This window comes from Orycteropus afer, unplaced genomic scaffold (genome assembly GCF_000298275.1).
Source record: "Orycteropus afer afer isolate SDZICR_OR568_19922 unplaced genomic scaffold, OryAfe1.0 scaffold00498, whole genome shotgun sequence".
Taxonomy (NCBI): Eukaryota; Metazoa; Chordata; class Mammalia; order Tubulidentata; family Orycteropodidae; genus Orycteropus; species Orycteropus afer.
The window spans coordinates 340,130-356,627 of record NW_006922085.1 but is presented as its reverse complement, the minus strand read 5'-3'; the positions used below and the strand labels follow the sequence as shown (position 1 = coordinate 356,627).

The 16,498-nt window shown below is 49.5% G+C and overlaps 1 protein-coding gene across 1 annotated transcript in view; it reads left to right on the top strand.

The window, feature by feature from the left end:
- The window catches only part of PFKFB4 (6-phosphofructo-2-kinase/fructose-2,6-biphosphatase 4), a 35,435-nt gene that overhangs the window by 1,425 nt on the left and 17,512 nt on the right, over positions 1 to 16,498 (top strand). The window contains exons 2-9 of the mRNA XM_007955292.2: positions 5,006 to 5,122; positions 5,279 to 5,375; positions 8,676 to 8,742; positions 12,194 to 12,268; positions 12,675 to 12,731; positions 13,483 to 13,604; positions 15,470 to 15,677; positions 16,272 to 16,418. Of these exons, the coding sequence (XP_007953483.1) occupies positions 5,006 to 5,122; positions 5,279 to 5,375; positions 8,676 to 8,742; positions 12,194 to 12,268; positions 12,675 to 12,731; positions 13,483 to 13,604; positions 15,470 to 15,677; positions 16,272 to 16,418 (890 nt within the window). The remainder of the gene's footprint in view (positions 1 to 5,005; positions 5,123 to 5,278; positions 5,376 to 8,675; positions 8,743 to 12,193; positions 12,269 to 12,674; positions 12,732 to 13,482; positions 13,605 to 15,469; positions 15,678 to 16,271; positions 16,419 to 16,498) is intronic.

Sequence of the window (16,498 nt, the reverse complement as noted above, 5' to 3'; positions counted from 1 at the left end):
GTAATTTTGTCACCACCACCTCTCTTTGCTTTTTGCTACCACAGTCAGGGATTAACCTGTCAGCTTCGGATGAGCTCTCTTTTTTTGGGAAGGGAGCTGAGACCCCATGGGGAGGGGACCTGCTCAGATCTTACAGTCCTGAGGGCCACGGACAGAGCTCTGCCTGGCAGGAACTTGTGTTTCTCCAAGCTCCACATATGGGATTAAAATATGACTCTCCCCAAGAAGAGGTTGGAAGGTCTCAGGGTGTTGGAGTGGGTGGGGCTGTGCGCTAGCCCAGCATGGGTAACTTGATGCTGCGTCTGGCTGTGGCCTATAGCCCCTGAAAGCCTCTCATACTTCCATGCCTGCATGGGACCAGTGGCCACGTGTTCTGGGGCTTCTTGATGAGGACAAGAGCTTTGGGACTTTTGGAACCAGGAGGCTTGGAAGAGCACTAGCCTGGGAGTCAGGAAGCCGGGGAGCTTCTACACGAGCCCCATTCAATCTGCTCTGCTGTTTTGGCCATATTCAACCTCACATCTAGGCCTGGTGTTCTCCACTCCAGAAGGTGTGTGACCGTCCCTGCATTCCCACATGCCTTAATACCCTGGGCTCACTTTATGATATTTTCAACAGTTGAACCCAGTGTGCTGAAAAATTATCTCCCACATTGCATTGGTTTCAGCGTCACTCATTTCTCCTATTGCATTCATTGATGATGTAAGCGCCAATCTGAGTTTCTGACTGGGAAGTTGCAGAGGCACAGCTGGGGCTGTGACCAGTGTTGTGACGGTGGCTCCTGGGACTGCTAGGGCCTCCTTGCATTTGGGAGTCCTTGGCCATCGCAGATCTCAAATGAGAGGCATCTAAAATGGGGCTTAGAATGCCTTTTCTGACTTTAGAACACCCCTTCAGAGGTTGTTGTTGTTGTTGTTATGTGCCATCGAGTCAGCCCTGACTCATAGCGACCCCTCCTTGGGTTTCCGAGGCAGTATCACTACGGAAGTAGGATTGCCCAACCTTCCTTCCGAGGAGTGGCTGGTGGGTTTGAACCGCCAGCCGTCTGGTTGGCTTCTCCCATTTCCCCAACTCATCTTACATGTATTCTGTCACCTTCATGAATGATTTCTCTCTGGCTGTGCTGAAGGGCCATTCTTGGCTGCAGGTTTTCTGAGCATTGTCTGCCTTGGCTTGGTTCTGGCTATGCAGCTTCCATCCTGGCTTCATGCCTTCGGAGAGCTCATAGTCTAGTTGGGAAGACAGGTGGACTGACAGTGACCGGGAGACTACAGTGCAGGCTCTAATGAGGGGATCACCTGGGCTGCGGAGGAGGCCTAAGGAGGGCTTCCTGGAGAAGGAGGAGGCACCCCAGATACCAAGGACAAGACCTGCAGGTTGTGTGGGGTTTGGGCCCTAGGCTAGGGTCCCCAGACTTCACAACAAGGAGTGAGTAAGCAGTAAATGAACGTGAACCCTCCCTCACAGTACCGCCAGCTCCCAATCCTGCATTGGTGCAGCACAGATAGGCTTGTGACTGGGTTTGAGAACCATAAAGACAGATAAAGACTCTGAGGGTGTGTGTGTGTATGTGAGGGAGAGTGAGGTGGATAGAAGTTGAATTGATCACAAAGCCTTGTGGGGAGGAAAAAGCAGGGCCCAGGACTGGTGAGTTTGGGAATTTGGCTTGAGTTGAAGGCTAGACCCTTGCACCTCAGGGCACTAGGAACTGGTTGACAGAGGAATGTCCTGGGCATCTTCCACCCCCCACTCTCCATTAGCAATTTCCCCCCACTTGATGAATTCCAGTGCCACACCTCAGGGTCAGCAAGCTGCCACCTTCTCCATCATTGGCCCTTCAGCTCAGACTGGGAGGAGCTCTGGAGACAGGTAGGATAGAGGATGAAGAGGAGACAGAGCATGGAAGAAGAGAAAGTGTTTGGTGGCTTTTCTCAACCAAAAGGTGGTGAGATTCTTCCTGGGTGGGGATATGATTGGCATGTACACAGGGGAACAGGAGAGACAACTTTCTGTCCCTTCTGACAGGGACTGTCATGGCAACTTTCTTCATTTTAGAGAGGTCTTCCTTCCCCTGCCCACAGAGGTAGGAGCAGACGCAGCTCAGGACTTGGTTCTGGAACCCACTCCAAGGACTTGTTGCTTGCTCCTTCTGTGGTGCTCCCAGGAAGTAGGCTCTGTCCAATGCCAGCCATGTCTTAGGCCTCTTGGCTCCTAGGATTCCTCTGGCCTTGAACAGATACACAGGAAAAAGAACAAGCGAGGGCAGCTGGGTTGACATGTCTTCGTATTTCCTTCTGCATATGCTTTGTGTTGAAAGTGATGTTCTGCTGCCCTGTTTGCTCAATGCCAGGTCCTGGCAGTCTCAGAGCTATACTTCCATCGGCCTTCCCTTCCCCAGCTTGCTTGGGCCACGTTCTCTGCACGTTCCCTCCTTGTGTGCCTGCAATTTCTCCACTGCTGGGATTTTTCCCAGTGTTTTACCCTGGTAAGCAGAGCTGTTGTGAACATACTTGAACTTTGGTTTTTCTCCGTGGATGATTTCCTTGGGAACTTATCTCAAGGAACAGAGGTAAAGGATCATTTATTGCCCTTGTTTTGCATCTAGCCAGATTTGCAGCCCTTCCCACCTTGGGCTGTGTGTTTGGGTGGGGGTGGGGGAAGGGACACGCTATTACCAGTCACTGTGGACGGAAGCTAGGGGGCCATCTCTGGGAAGACAGAAGATGTGAAGAAAGGGTACAAGACCCTAATTCTGAGGACCACGGATATGCTGCTGAGTGAGCCGTGGGTGAGGGTGATCTCGTGATGGGGAACAGGGTGAGTGAGCCCCCACATGAGGGGCTTATGCACTGCCCTTCTGTTGCTGAAAGCCCTGGCCAGCCAGCTGGGAATTGTGCAAGCTGCACAGGTCCCAGCTGCCTGCTGGCTCTCGGAACGTCGGGCCTTGCCTAACTTGTTTTTCTCTCTTTAGCTAATACTGAGGTTTCCTGCAAGGTTCCTCTCTCTTGCTCACTGCCAGTCTGTGTTCTGTATTCTGTTGGACCCCTCTCTCCTCCTCTGGGGCTCAAAGTTTGGGTTACATCTGCCCAAAAAACTGTGCTTTGGGAGTTATGGATCCCTGGCTGGCTAGCAAGGCCCTTTACTTTTCCACAAGGCCTGCCTGGGGACAGACAGGTTCCTCCACACCCCAGGTCCCAAGGTCAGTCACTGCTGAGGTGCCACTGCTTCCTCAGGTAGGCGTACTGCCAGGTTGGGCAGAGGGTACAGCCTCCCTGACGTGCTCAGGCTTTTACACAGAGATGGTGCTAGATCTCACTGAGGGATTGTCATCCCATTTTATAAGCAAGGACACTAAGGCTGAGAGTTGCCAGTAAGTGTCAGAGCCAAGATTGGAACCCAGGTCTGTCTGATGCCTGACGTACAGGCAGGGCCGCCCCTGGAGCTTGTTCCCCACAGTGAGAGAGCCAGGTTGAGGGTGGGACCCAGCAGACTACCAGGTGAATGCATGTACAGAACTAGGTGGATGATGGAGGGGAGTAGTGACAGTTATTGCATCTGTCCGTCTGTCTGTCTGCTGTAGTTTTACCTGACCTAGGCCCTAAGGCTCCCTGAGACTTCTGAGATGAGGTCACATTGAAAGCTTGGTCACATGAGGCTGGCAGTTCTGCTGCCTGGGTGTTTGTCCTGACGGGTAGGAGGTAGAGGGGCTGTGGTCACACCCATCCACTCCTCCAGCCTTGACAGCTTCTCTGATTGGCACACTGACCTGGTGGCAGATGTGATAGTGGTGGTGGTCTGCCATAATGACCACCCTATGGACATTGGTGTGACCCTTACCCTAGTGAGCTTCTAGTTGCCTCTTTCCCCCCTCCTGCCCATAATTCCTGAGCACCCAACTCTGTGTCAGGACCCTGAGTTGAATGGCTCAGACACTGCAGGGCTGCTGCTTCTTATGGGATCAGTCCAGGGGGAGCAGATGAATGGATGAGATGACTGGAATTGAGGGGGTGGGTGCACTAGATAGGCATGGAGGTGCCTTGGAGAAGGGACTCATGGAGGAAGCAGTTTCTGAGCTTAGCTTTGTAGGATGAAAAGAAGTTCACTGCAGGGAGGGAAACAGTGGACAGTGGATCCTTTGTGCAAGGAACATTGAGTAATTATTGTAAGTACTTGTGAGGTTCAAATTTGGATTCTTGGATGACAAGGCTTTTGTCCTGTATGCGTTGGGGAACTCCCCAGGAATGTTTAGCCAGGGATATAGTAGGTCACAAGTCATGATATTTCCAATCACCTCATATACATGTGAGAGCTGGACAATGAATAAGGAAGGCTGAAGAAGAGTTGATTGTTTTGATTGTGGTGCTGGGGAAGAATGCTGAAAGTACCATGAACTACTAAAAGACCTTACAGATCTGTCCTGGAGGAAGTGCAGCCAAAATGCTCCTTGGAAGTGAGAATGGCGAGACTTCATCTCACCTACTTTGGTCACATTGTCGGAAGGGACCATTCTGTGGAGAAGGATGTCATGCTTGGTAAAGTGGAAGGTCAACGAAAGTGGGGAAGGCCTTCAACAAGAAGGATTGACATGGTGGCTGCGATGATGGGCTCTAGTATAGCAGGAATCATGGAGCTGGTGCGGGATTGGGCAGTTTTTCGTTCTGCTGTGCATGGGGTCGCTATGAGTCAGAAACAACTCGATGGCACCTAACAGCAACAATAGTATGTCCAGCTTTATATCTGGTGGTGCACATCAAGATTACATAGGCTGAGGAGATCCCAGTGTATCTGCCAGAGACCAGAGAAGCCTGGGGAAGGAAAGCATGCCAGTGGTGGCTTGTACCCAGGGCCTGGGCATCCTCAGAGAGCTGTCTCATGTGAGGAGGCCAGGAAGGTATGTCTGATGCCCAGGCCTGGGCCTTGAGGCTGAGGACCATGGACAGAGACGAGTGCTCACTGGAAGGGGTCCTGGCCCTTGTCTGATTCCATGTGCTCCTTTTCCTTTCAGTTTGCATGACCAACTGCCCAACGCTCATTGTCATGGTAGGCCTGCCTGCCCGGGGCAAGACCTACATCTCCAAGAAGCTGACTCGCTACCTGAACTGGATTGGCGTGCCCACACGTGGTGAGGCTTGGCCCAGCTGTCCAAGGGCCTGTTGGGGTTTTCTAGGGGAGGAGAAGAGAGAAGACGAGAGTGTGAGCAGGGCCTGGGGTTGGGAAGGCAGGTCAGAGTTGACAAGGATTTCTATGACTGAAAAGCTGATCCTCTTTTATTCCTCAGAATTCAATGTTGGCCAGTATCGTCGAAACATGGTCAAGACATACAAATCTTTTGAGTTTTTCCTCCCAGACAATGAAGAAGGCCTCAGAATCAGGAAGTAAGTGTGTGTGTGTGTGTGTGTCGGGGGAAGGGGGCTGTCAAGAAGGCTAACAAACTACTGCTGTTTACTGAGACCCCTAGAGCCCTAGAGCTAAAGTGTTCATGAATGACCAGGTTACTCTGGAGCCCTGACTTCTTGCCCTGATGGCTGTGTGGCAGGACTGGTCTCTTGACCTCTTGGGCTGTGGGGTTGGGGATATCATGGGGCTGAGTATGAAGGGAACATGGCTGTTTGACCTGGCCTGAGACCCTGACCTGCCACTGAGCTGTAGGGAATGACATCCTAGGGAGGGGAGAACAGAGCTTCAGGGAGATGAGAGGCCTGGGCAAAAGCCCAAATTAGCTAGGGCAGGTCAGGGGCTGGCTGTGTGAAGACCACTTCTCACTCCATGGGGACTGGACACTGGTGGGGCATAGGGTCACCCCCTTGCACCTTCTCACAAAACCAGAAGGATTAGGCCAGGATCTGGGGGCCCTTCCTCCTCTGCCCCAGGCTTAACCTCTTGTGTGTTTGGTTAAGTGCTTGGCTGCTAACTGAAAGGTGATTGGTTCAAATCTGTCAGCTGCTCCATGGGAAAAAAATGTGGCAGTCTACTTCCATAAAGATTTCTGTCTAGCCTTGGAAAACCTAGGGTACAGTTCTACCCTGCCCTACAGGGTCACTAAGGGTTGGAATTGACTTGATGGCAGGGGTTTGGGTTTTGAGTTGGGTTTGTGTGTTTGGGGTGTGCTTGCCATGTACTTGGCCTGTTCTTGGTATGTGTGGGGTAGGCCTTGGCTTGGCTTTGAAGTGGCCTGAATGCTGCTGGGTGAGTGGTTCACATTTATGCTCCCTTTCCTAACAAGGAAATTTGCATATGATAAACCCTGACTTAGACTTTCGTCAGAGGAACTGAGCACTGGCTTGTATCTGAGGAGCTAGGAGCTATTTTCTTCTTGGCAAGTGTCAGGTGGGGGATCAAGTAACTCCTTGCCTTGCCAGCCCAGGGTGCACCAGGCCAGAGGCCAGCAGGCTACTGCCAAGTCTGGACACTAGGTTGCTTGTTCCCCCTCTGGCCACCAGGGGGAAGGCACTCCCTGCTGTGGGACTTGGCCCCTCAAATGACTTTTGCTCTTGAGTCAGTGAGGCTGGACCAGGCTGCTACATCAAGAAGGGGAGATTGACATTCAGGCCTCTGTGGCCAAGTTGTAGGTTTAACTTGAGACCAGACTATCTAGCGATACTGAGCCAGACAAAAGGAGGGGACTGATAGTTCCCTCGTACAGTGTGCTGAGTATATGACAATTGCTGGTACCTTCCCCTGCCCTTATATTATAGATGAGGAAACTGTGGCCCTGAGAAGCCAAGAAGCTTTCCAGATGACAATGAGTTACTTTCTAGACCACAGGCTTGAATCCAGGCCCATCTGTCACTAAGAACTCTTCCATTCATCATTTGCAGTATTACCTAATTAATAGGTCAAATGAAAATTCTAAAACAACCCCAGGTTATGGCCTTGCTCCATGAGCTCATTTAATCTTCCCTACAGCCCCTGTGGCAGGTGGTGGTGTCTGTTTTCTCAGATGCTGACACTGAGGTCATAGAGTGATGGGATTATTTAGGTCACTCAGGGTTTGAATCTGAACTCAGACCTGTCTGAATCTAAATTGTTTATGGGAAGAGTAAGTGAACTGGTGTTCCCAGGGTCTGCCAACTGTTCTGCCCAGGCTACCCCTTGAAGGTAGAAATACTGAGATTGATTCAGATGGGGAAACCCAGGCTCCCAGAGCAGTTGGGAAGCTGGGCCAGGGTCATCCAGCTGTTGTGGAGGACTCAGCAGTTGAAGCTGGGGACTTGGCCCTCTATGGGTACATTCTCTGTTTCTAGAAACCCTACTGCCTACATCCAGAGCCAGAGTCTGGCCACTGGGTTACAGGGCCATTTCTCATAAACCAGCCCCAAATTTCCAGTAAGAAATTGGCAAAATAAGAGGATCGGAATTTTTAAAAATGGGAAACTGAGTAAAAAGAACTGACTGCATCTCCTAGAGGTCCTGTTACTCACACTGTGTTGCGGTCAGCCCCTGATACTGGACACAGTGGAAAATCTAGAAATCATGTTTGTCCATGCAAAGGCATGAGTCCAATCTACCATCAGACATAGACATACTTGTCCATACAGTCCCATATCACATATGAGGGCATGTTCACACACTGGTATATCTCATATGCACATGCATGGGTGTACACACACATTGGATTTGCACACATGGGTGCATGTACACATGTTCACACACCCCATGTGCACAGTCACACTCCACACAGAGGTGCATGCATAAACACAGTTGATGTGCAGTCTTTGTGCACAGTCTTTGTGCACTGTACGCTTGCAGTCACTTGGAATTAAACCCTCTACACAAGGGCAAATGTACTCACATACCCCATATGTGCACACATGGGCACATGTACTCACCTTGTATGCACACATATACACTGGAGCATGGTCATACATGTTGTGTTGGGGTCCCCAAGATCACCTTGAGGTTCAGTGATTTGATAGGAAGACTCAAAGGACTTAGCATAAAGTGAGACTCATTGCTAAGAAACAGCAAAATCAGCAAAGGGAAAAGGATGATGGGATGAAGAAGTCCAGAGAAAACCAAGCATCAAGTGTCCAAGAATTCTCTCCCCATAGAGTCACATAGGACCTAATTCCTTCAACATGGAATTTTGACAACACATGTGAAATGTTGTCTACTAGGGAAGCTCATTGGGAGCTCTGGTAGCATAGTGGCTAAGACACTTGCCTGCTAACCAGACGGCTGGCGGTTCAAACCCACCAGCCACTCCTCGGAAGGAAGGTTGGGCAATCCTACTTCCGTAGTGATACTGCCTCGGAAACCCAAGGAGGGGTCGCTATGAGTCGGGGCCGACTCGACGGCACATAACAACAACAACAACAACAAGGGAAGCTCATTAGAAGTTCAGTACCCAAGATTTTTATTTGGGACTGATCATGTAGGAATCTTCTGCCTAGCATGTACCAAAATTCCAGACTCCCAGAAGGAAATCAGCATAAACAATGTTGTTTGTACACACTGTCTAGACATGTTGAACCACTCTTTTATTTAGGGAGAGTTTTATATCAGTATAGGGAACTGTTTACCATTCAGGTTTCTAGGTGGTAGTCAAGAGAAAAGAGAGAAGCAGACCCAGGAGCTGCCCTCTTTCCTGTTTGGGGTAAAATGTATCCCTGACCTTCTGACTTCCTACATCCAGGGTCGGATGCTGGGCTGACCCTGTGTTTTCTCTCCTGAAGGCAGTGTGCCCTTGCAGCTCTCTGTGACGTCCGCCGGTTCCTTAGTGAGGAGGGGGGACATGTGGCGGTGAGTGTGACACCCTAGTGACATCTGGGACTGACCCATACAGCCCACACATGTCTACCCCTTTGCTTATCAAACATCTGGAGGGCAAGGCAGAGTGTTTGTGCCCCTGGATGCCCCAGGTGCCAGCCCTTGGGCAGAAGTCCACGGCAGTTATGTAGAAAGAAGCCAGAGGCTGGGTCTGGGCCAGGAATGTTCCTCTGGGCTTGTGGTTGCATTTGACCCTGCAGAATTCCCTCTGAGTACTCACATTGTTGGCTACCCTAGCAATCAGGAGTATTGAGTTACTGAAGTCTTTGGCAAATGTGATTTCTCCTAGTGTTAGGAGAACCCTGCCCAGCATTTACTGGCTGTCCTAGGAACCAGTTGACTCCTAAGTAAGGAAATTCCACCTGTGTCAACCCTTCCAGTCATCTGGAAGAGTGGGACAAAGCTGTGGAAGGGGTGTCTGGAGGCAGGGGCCCTACTCTAACCCTATACAGTCAAACACAGGAATTGTTCTTTCCTTTCCTTTTTGCTCTTGGAGTTGTGTCTTCTGGAGCAGTTAGGCCCCCAGCTGTGGTCTGGGTTTGTTGCCCTCTAGGTCTGTGGTATAGCCATCAGCCTGGGTATTGTCTTCTCTCCTGGGTTGAATGTCCTGCTCCTAATCCCATATCTTCCTCTTCCTTGCTTAACTGACTTGTTTTGGTAGAACACATTCTCTAGCAGCTTTCTGAGAAAGGTACTGGGAGATAAATTGTGTGAGACCTTGGGTATCAGGACATGTCTTTTTTTTTTTTTAATTCTCACATTTGATAGTTGGAAGTGCATCTTCAAAATGTTCATAGCATTGCTATTGTATTTTGGCACTAGCATGGTGGTTGTGGAGAAGTCTGATGTCATTCTGTTTTACTGGTCTTCTTCCTAAAAGCTTCCTTGTACGGGGAGACCTTCTCCTTCTCCTGCCCCGTTTCTGGGGAGGCTTGCAGGCTCTTCAAGGTGACCCATGCTGAGTCCTGGGTGGGCTCTTTCCATGGGGGAACTCTTGTCCTCTAGAACAGGGAAATTATCACGTATTATTCTTTGATAAAGTCCCTTCCTTTTTGTGTAATTAATTCCCCATTTTCTGAGCTGCTTTTTTAGAACTCTTGATGGTTGCATAGTAGGCTTGATCCCTAATTGTATCTTTTTTTTTCTTTATTATTTTCTATCTCTTTTATCTTTTTAAAAAATTCTACTTTCAAGGATATTTCCTCAACATTCTCTTGCAAGTACTTGGTTAAATTAAAAAAAACTTTCTGTGATCACATTTTTAATTTCCAAAAGTTTGTTTCTTATTCTCTGAGTTTTAGAACTCTTATTTCAGGGTTACTATATCCTTTTGTATTTCTCTCGAGATATTAATTGTAAGTTTTTTTTTTTTTTTTGACATTTTCTTCTGTTCCATGTCCTGTCTACATTTTTCCCAAATTCCTTTTTCTTTCTGTTTGATTGAGTTCATGCCAGTTTTTCACGTTAGAAGTTTTTTTTTTTTTTTTTTTTTAATTGTGATTTGGGTGAAAGTTGACAGAGCAAATTTACTTTCCATACAGTATCTCACATATACTTTGTCTCATGACATTGACTACAATTTATCCCAATGCAACAGCTCCCCTTCCACTTCCTCCCCATAGATAACTCTTGCTTGTGTCCTTCTCTCCATGCACTCCTGCCCCCTGAGCTGTCTCCCTGTTCATACACGGCCCTTCTATTCTCCCATGATTGTTCTCTCCAAGGAGTGTTTCTACCTAATGTAAATGTGCACCTCATAATGCCTGTCTTTTGTTTGGCTGGAAGCCATAGGAGTAGGTTCAATTCCAGACCTGAAGGGCAACTAGGGGCCATAGTCTCAGTGGTTCTATCAGGCTCTATCAGACCAGCAAATCTGGTACCCCCCTCTTTTTTTTTTCTCATGATTTTTAGTTTTGTTCCACACTGTTCTGCTACTCTATCCAGGATCTCCTACATAGATCCCTCTCCAAGTGGTTGACAGTGGTAGCTGGGCACCATCTAGTTCTTCTGATGTGATAGTCCTGTAGGCTGGGGATTGCATGTGTACCAGTCCCTTGGACTAATTGTTTCCATGTGTCTTTGGTTTTCTTCATTGTTTGCTCTGCACAAGGAGAGACGCATTGTTACATATAGAAGGCTGTTGGCAAGGTTTTAAGATCCCAGTTGCTACTTGCCAAAGTAGGATGTGGAACAATGTATTGTGAGTATATTATGCCAATTGAGCTTGATGTCTCCTGTGACTATGGTCCTGAGCCCACAGGTCCAACTACTCGCTCTCTCTGGGTAGCTGGCTGTGCCCAAGAAGTGACTGCAACCTTGTTCTTTGTCAGCTCTACTGTATACTTGGGAATTCAGCAGAACATACCAATATACTTGTAGAAACATTGTCTGCCAACCCTATACATGGTTTGGCGCACGTTCCCCCCTGCATAGACATACCTAATAGTTCAGCCTGTCAACCCATCTATCCACCCATATATCCACGTTTGCCTTCACTGACAATGCAGTACTGTATGTGCAAAAGGGTTCATCTTTGTTGTCTGTACTTCTGTGTACCTCTCTCTATCTTCCTCTTCCTCAGTGCCACCATGTTGATCATAGAAGTTTTTTTTTTTTTTGAGTGTCCAGTGAACCTTGGCTGGATGCCCTTTCTTAAAAGTGATGCTCTAAGAGCTGCTAGGTCATGCTGGTGGGTGGGCTCACTGCACTGTAGGGGCTCCAGGTAGGTCAGTGCCTGGCTGGATGGGGCAAGGAAGGGCCCAGGGTTCCTGCTGCTCTTTGTTGGTCATCCAGCCAGTCTTCCCATTTCCTCTGCATCCTTGTCTCCCCCTGGTGCCTGTGCCTCTGTTCCCGGGTTTCCTGGCTCTGCACAAGTGGATGTGTTCTAGTTGGCTTCTCCTCATTCTGCATTATGGTTTTCCCCATCTCTCTGAGTCAGTCAACATGTGTTCATCTTGCAAAATTCCATTGACATCTCCCATCTACTGCCCTCTCCTCTCCTGTTTGTTTCATCCTTATGAAATTTATATGGTCTCTCTTCCCACTTTACTGGAGTCTCAAAATGGGGCAGAACTAAATGTGGATTCAGTTCACTACATTTCACTGGTTTAACTGGAAGTCCTGATGGTCAAACCCAAGCTGAGTCCCTGCTGTGTGCAGCGCAGTGCTGAATGCATTCTTCTGTGCCAAGGGTGTGCTCCCCCCAGGAGCTCGGGCATCCACTCCTTCCAGCTTCCCTGGGGCGTTGTTCTCATTCTCAAGCCCAGCTCTTGCAGATATGAAGGTGGCTGACCAGGTGGATGTGGCCCAGGCAGCAGCTGGTCTTGGCTGGACAGCCAGTCCCCAGAGACACCTGTGCTCAGCCCTCTGGTGACCTCCCCCCTTGCTACGGGCAGAGGCTGAGTTAACCCCAGTTTGGTCCTAGGTTTTTGATGCAACAAATACCACTCGTGAACGGAGAGAGACCATCTTTAATTTTGGGGAACAGAATGGCTACAAGGTGAGGCCTCCCTAGTTTTCCACCTTGTTTGGGCTGTGGATGCCCCATTGAGCCCTCTGGGGCTCCTTCCACAGGTTCCCAGTGGGAGCAGGGCATTTGGTTGGCATGGTTCCTGTGTGTAGTTTGAGATGAGAAAGGCTGCTCTGCTCTCTCTGCCTGTGGTGGTTTTTTTTTTTTTTTGGAGGGGGCCAGGGTCTTGAGGGGAGGGTCCTAGATAGGATGACACCTGCTTTTTAGCTCCATGCTCCCCAACCTGGCGCCCCTAGAAGAAGGGCCTGCATGGGCCTGGGCTGTTGGTTAGCATGGCTCTCAGTGGGATGGGGAGTGCTGGGAAGCCAGATCCAGAGCCCTAAATGTGTCTGTGCTTCCTTCCCTCCTGCCCATCCTGGTGCCTCTGGACGGACAGACCTTTTTTGTCGAGTCCATCTGTGTGGATCCTGAGGTCATAGCTGCCAACATTGTGGTGAGTGGAGTATCTGATCTTGTTGGGGGCAGTCATCAAACTGCAGTTGGCATTTGACAGTGAGGTCCCCCTAGGGACTTGGCTGCCCTTTGTTTGGCTACCTTGAGCCTTGGGGGTAGGGAGGTAGTATAGCTTCAAATGCTAGGCCAGGTGAGTCTGGTTGTTTCTGAGAACCACTGTGTTGAGGGTGATGTTGTGTACGGGTATCCTCTTTGCTCTCCACCCCCAAGTAATTCCTGGGCAATGGGAAAGGAGCTTCAGCTTTGTGGTGGGAGCAGTATTTATATTCTGAGAGAGAGACTGGAGCATGCCACAGTCTCTACCCCTTCTACCCCCAATTTATCCAGGAACACATCTGGGTTTGAGGAGACAGTTGAGGGTTGGGAGGGACTTCCAGGCCCTTTGCCTTTTCAGCCTCACCTCCTCCTGTACCATAAATATGAGGGCTCCAATCTCAGGGTACTCCAGATATTAGTAGGAGAACTTGGACTAGGGAGCTGCTAGACTCTTCCAAATGGGACCAGCCCCCCTGGGGCTTTATTTCCCTTGGGCTCCAAGGTCCCAGCATAACCACTAGATTAACCAGCCTTCAGCCCCTGACTGATCAGCAGACCCCACCTGGCTTAGGCCTCCAGCCTGGCGTAGCCTTCTGTCCAACCACTACACCTCCCACCTCCTGGTGTTCTCTGTGGTCTCTGGTCCTGCCTGGCCTCCAACCCTAATGTCCTTGCTTTGTGTCTGGCTCTGGCAGCAAGTGAAACTGGGCAGCCCTGACTATGTCAACCGTGACAGTGACGAAGCCACAGAGGATTTTATGAGGCGCATAGAATGCTATGAAAATTCATACGAGTCATTGGATGAGGACTTGGACAGGTAAGTGAGGGGAACACAATGTTCTGCAGCTGGGATGGGCACCTGGGAGGTGGGAGTAGGACTCCCACTTGGCTGCCTTCTTTGGCTTCCGAAGCCTGCCTTGCTCTCTGTGGCATCCCCAGGCCTGATCAAGTCAGAGCCCCTGTAGCCCTGAAAGTCCACAGTGAGGTGTTAGCACCTACCTTGACACAGATAGTGGTGGCAGCTGGCGGTGGGGTTGGGAGCACTACAAAAGATGGAAACAGTCTGTCCTTTTTTGTTGCTTTCCTTGGAGCAGAGACTATGGGCCAGCAGTGACTTGCAGAACCCTGGCTGCCTCATCTGGAACTCTACGAGTCAGGATTTTCTACTTTTTCATCATAAAATCAAGCCCTGGTTCTACACTAGGGTCTGCCTGCAAGGCATTTGCAAACATTCCATGCTCTTCTTTAAATGTGTAGCCTGCTTTTTGGCAATGGGGGTCCCAGATCTTGCCTGTGGACAGCTGGCAGTGGTCTGTGCTTGTTAGTTTCATCTGCTTCTCTCCGGGATGAAGGATCAAGCAAGAATGAGCTTGGAGATGTTCTTTAGGCCTAGAAGGAACTTTCAGCTGAGGGTCTTACAGCAGGGATGGGCAGACTTTTTCTATGGAGGGTCAGATAGTAAATATTTAAGGTATATAGGGTCTTGGTTGCAAGTACTCAACTCTGACAGTTTAGTCTGAAACAGAGATTATGTAAATAAATGGGCATGACTGTGTTCTAAAATACCTGGTTATAAAAAACAGACTGTAGGCTGAATTTGACTCATGAGCCATAGTTTGCTAATTCCTGTTTTACAACATAGATAGGCCAGTGGTTAGGTAAATAATAGTGTGGCCCCTTGGTACAGTATTACATAGTCATTGCAAATCGTTAATCGTGGAGAAGCATGGGAAAGTGTGTGTAATGGGACATTAAGTGAAAACGCTGGAATATGAACTTGTGCTTGGGTCATTTATAATCACATGAAAATACATAACGCATATGAACCAAGGAAAACAAGTGATTGTTGGAGGGGTGGCTTTTAGAGGTGTTTATGGAATCATCCCTGAACTGGCTGTAAGTCTCCCTTGCAGCTGGACTCTGGAACCAGCCCAGGCTGGACCAAGGCCATGGCACTTGCTGCCTGGGCCTCTGCATGGCTTTCAGTGTTTTCCCCAGCACAGAATTTCTCCTCCTAGTTCTGTGATGTGACCGCATTAACCAAAACCCAAACTCATTGCCTTCAAGTTGATTCCAACTCCTGGAGACCCCGTGTGTTAGGAGAGGTTATCTGGAGGGGCTCCTGTTGGATTTGCCAGTAAATGTCACTCTTGCTTTATTGGTGGGTGAGAACAACAACCGGAAATCAAGGTCCCGTGGACCACTAACCAGGAAGAGGGTGGGATGAAACGTCTACCAGCTACTCCTAGGTCAATCCTGGAGAAAACGATCTCTCGGTTCAACTTACAGACAGTGCGTTGAGAGTTCAGAAGTAGGTGAGAAGGGCATTGGGGGATGCACGAACAGTAGGAAAAGTGGGAATGTGGTCTGACTGAGCCACCCACTCTGGATGTTACCTTCTGGAAGCATGATCATGATGCATGATGATCCTTGAGCACCTCTCATAGGGTTTGTCTGTGTGTCACACACGTTGTTTCCGGCTCACCCCACTTTATCCCCTCACACACACACCAGCTGATGGGCCTGGGTGTTGTGGTCTCAAGCCTGATGGTCCGAGATACAGGTTCTGTAGACATGGAAGTGTGCACAGAGCACTAGGGTCTGGTTCCTGGGGCTGGCCAGACTGCCCTCCATGGGGCCCTTGCCACACTCACAGGCCTCTCTCTACTTCTCTCTGCAAAGGGATCTGTCCTACATCAAGATCATGGATGTGGGGCAGAGCTATGTGGTGAACCGTGTGGCTGACCATATCCAGAGCCGCATTGTATATTACCTCATGAACATCCATGTGACCCCCCGCTCCATCTACCTCTGCCGGCATGGAGAGAGTGAGCTCAACCTCAAGGGCAGGATTGGCGGTGACACAGGACTATCCCCCCGGGGCAGAGAGGTCAGTGTGTGTGTGTGTGTGTGTGTATAGGGGAACAGACGGAGGGCACAGTTGCATGTCGGGTGTGTGTATATGTGTATGTATGCACAGTGGGCTCCAGCTCTCATAGTTCTCACAATTCTTTGTGGCCAGGTGGACAACTTCCATTCAGTTTAGAATGTTCATATCACATAGGGAAGCAGTCATCAAACAGTAGGCAAATGCCTGGACCTTTGGCCTCCATGTGAGCTGCCATTGACTGAGACCCTCTCCTTGGAGAGGCTTGCTACCCCAAGACTGACCCAAGTCTCCACAGGGAACATGATGGTTGTGCCACAGCCAGGGGGCTTATTGAGGCCTAAGTGGGGAGATCATGCAGCCTAGGCACATGGGTCAAGATGGGTAGGGGATATAATCAGCTAAGGCTGGAACTGTGCTCAGAGTCTGGGGAAGAAGCACAAGATAGCACTTGTGAGTGTTTGTGTCATTAAGAGGTTAGTTTGTGCTTTTCACCGAACTGTGCTCTGAGACTAGCTTGACCCTGTGGATCCCATGGCTGTGATGTCCTTTCCTCAAATGACCCATGGGTCTGAATTTGCTTGCGGTATGTTTCAGTTTGGGAGGAGACTGGCCCAGTTCATCAGTGACCAGAACATCAAGGACCTGAAGGTCTGGACAAGCCAGATGAAGAGGACAATCCAGACGGCCGAGGCACTGGGTGTACCCTATGAGCAGTGGAAGGTCCTCAACGAGATAGACGCGGTAACTGTCGTCCCTCCTCTCCTTTCTTTTGCATTTAATTACCTGGACCAACTGGAATTTATTTTGACGTTCTGACATAA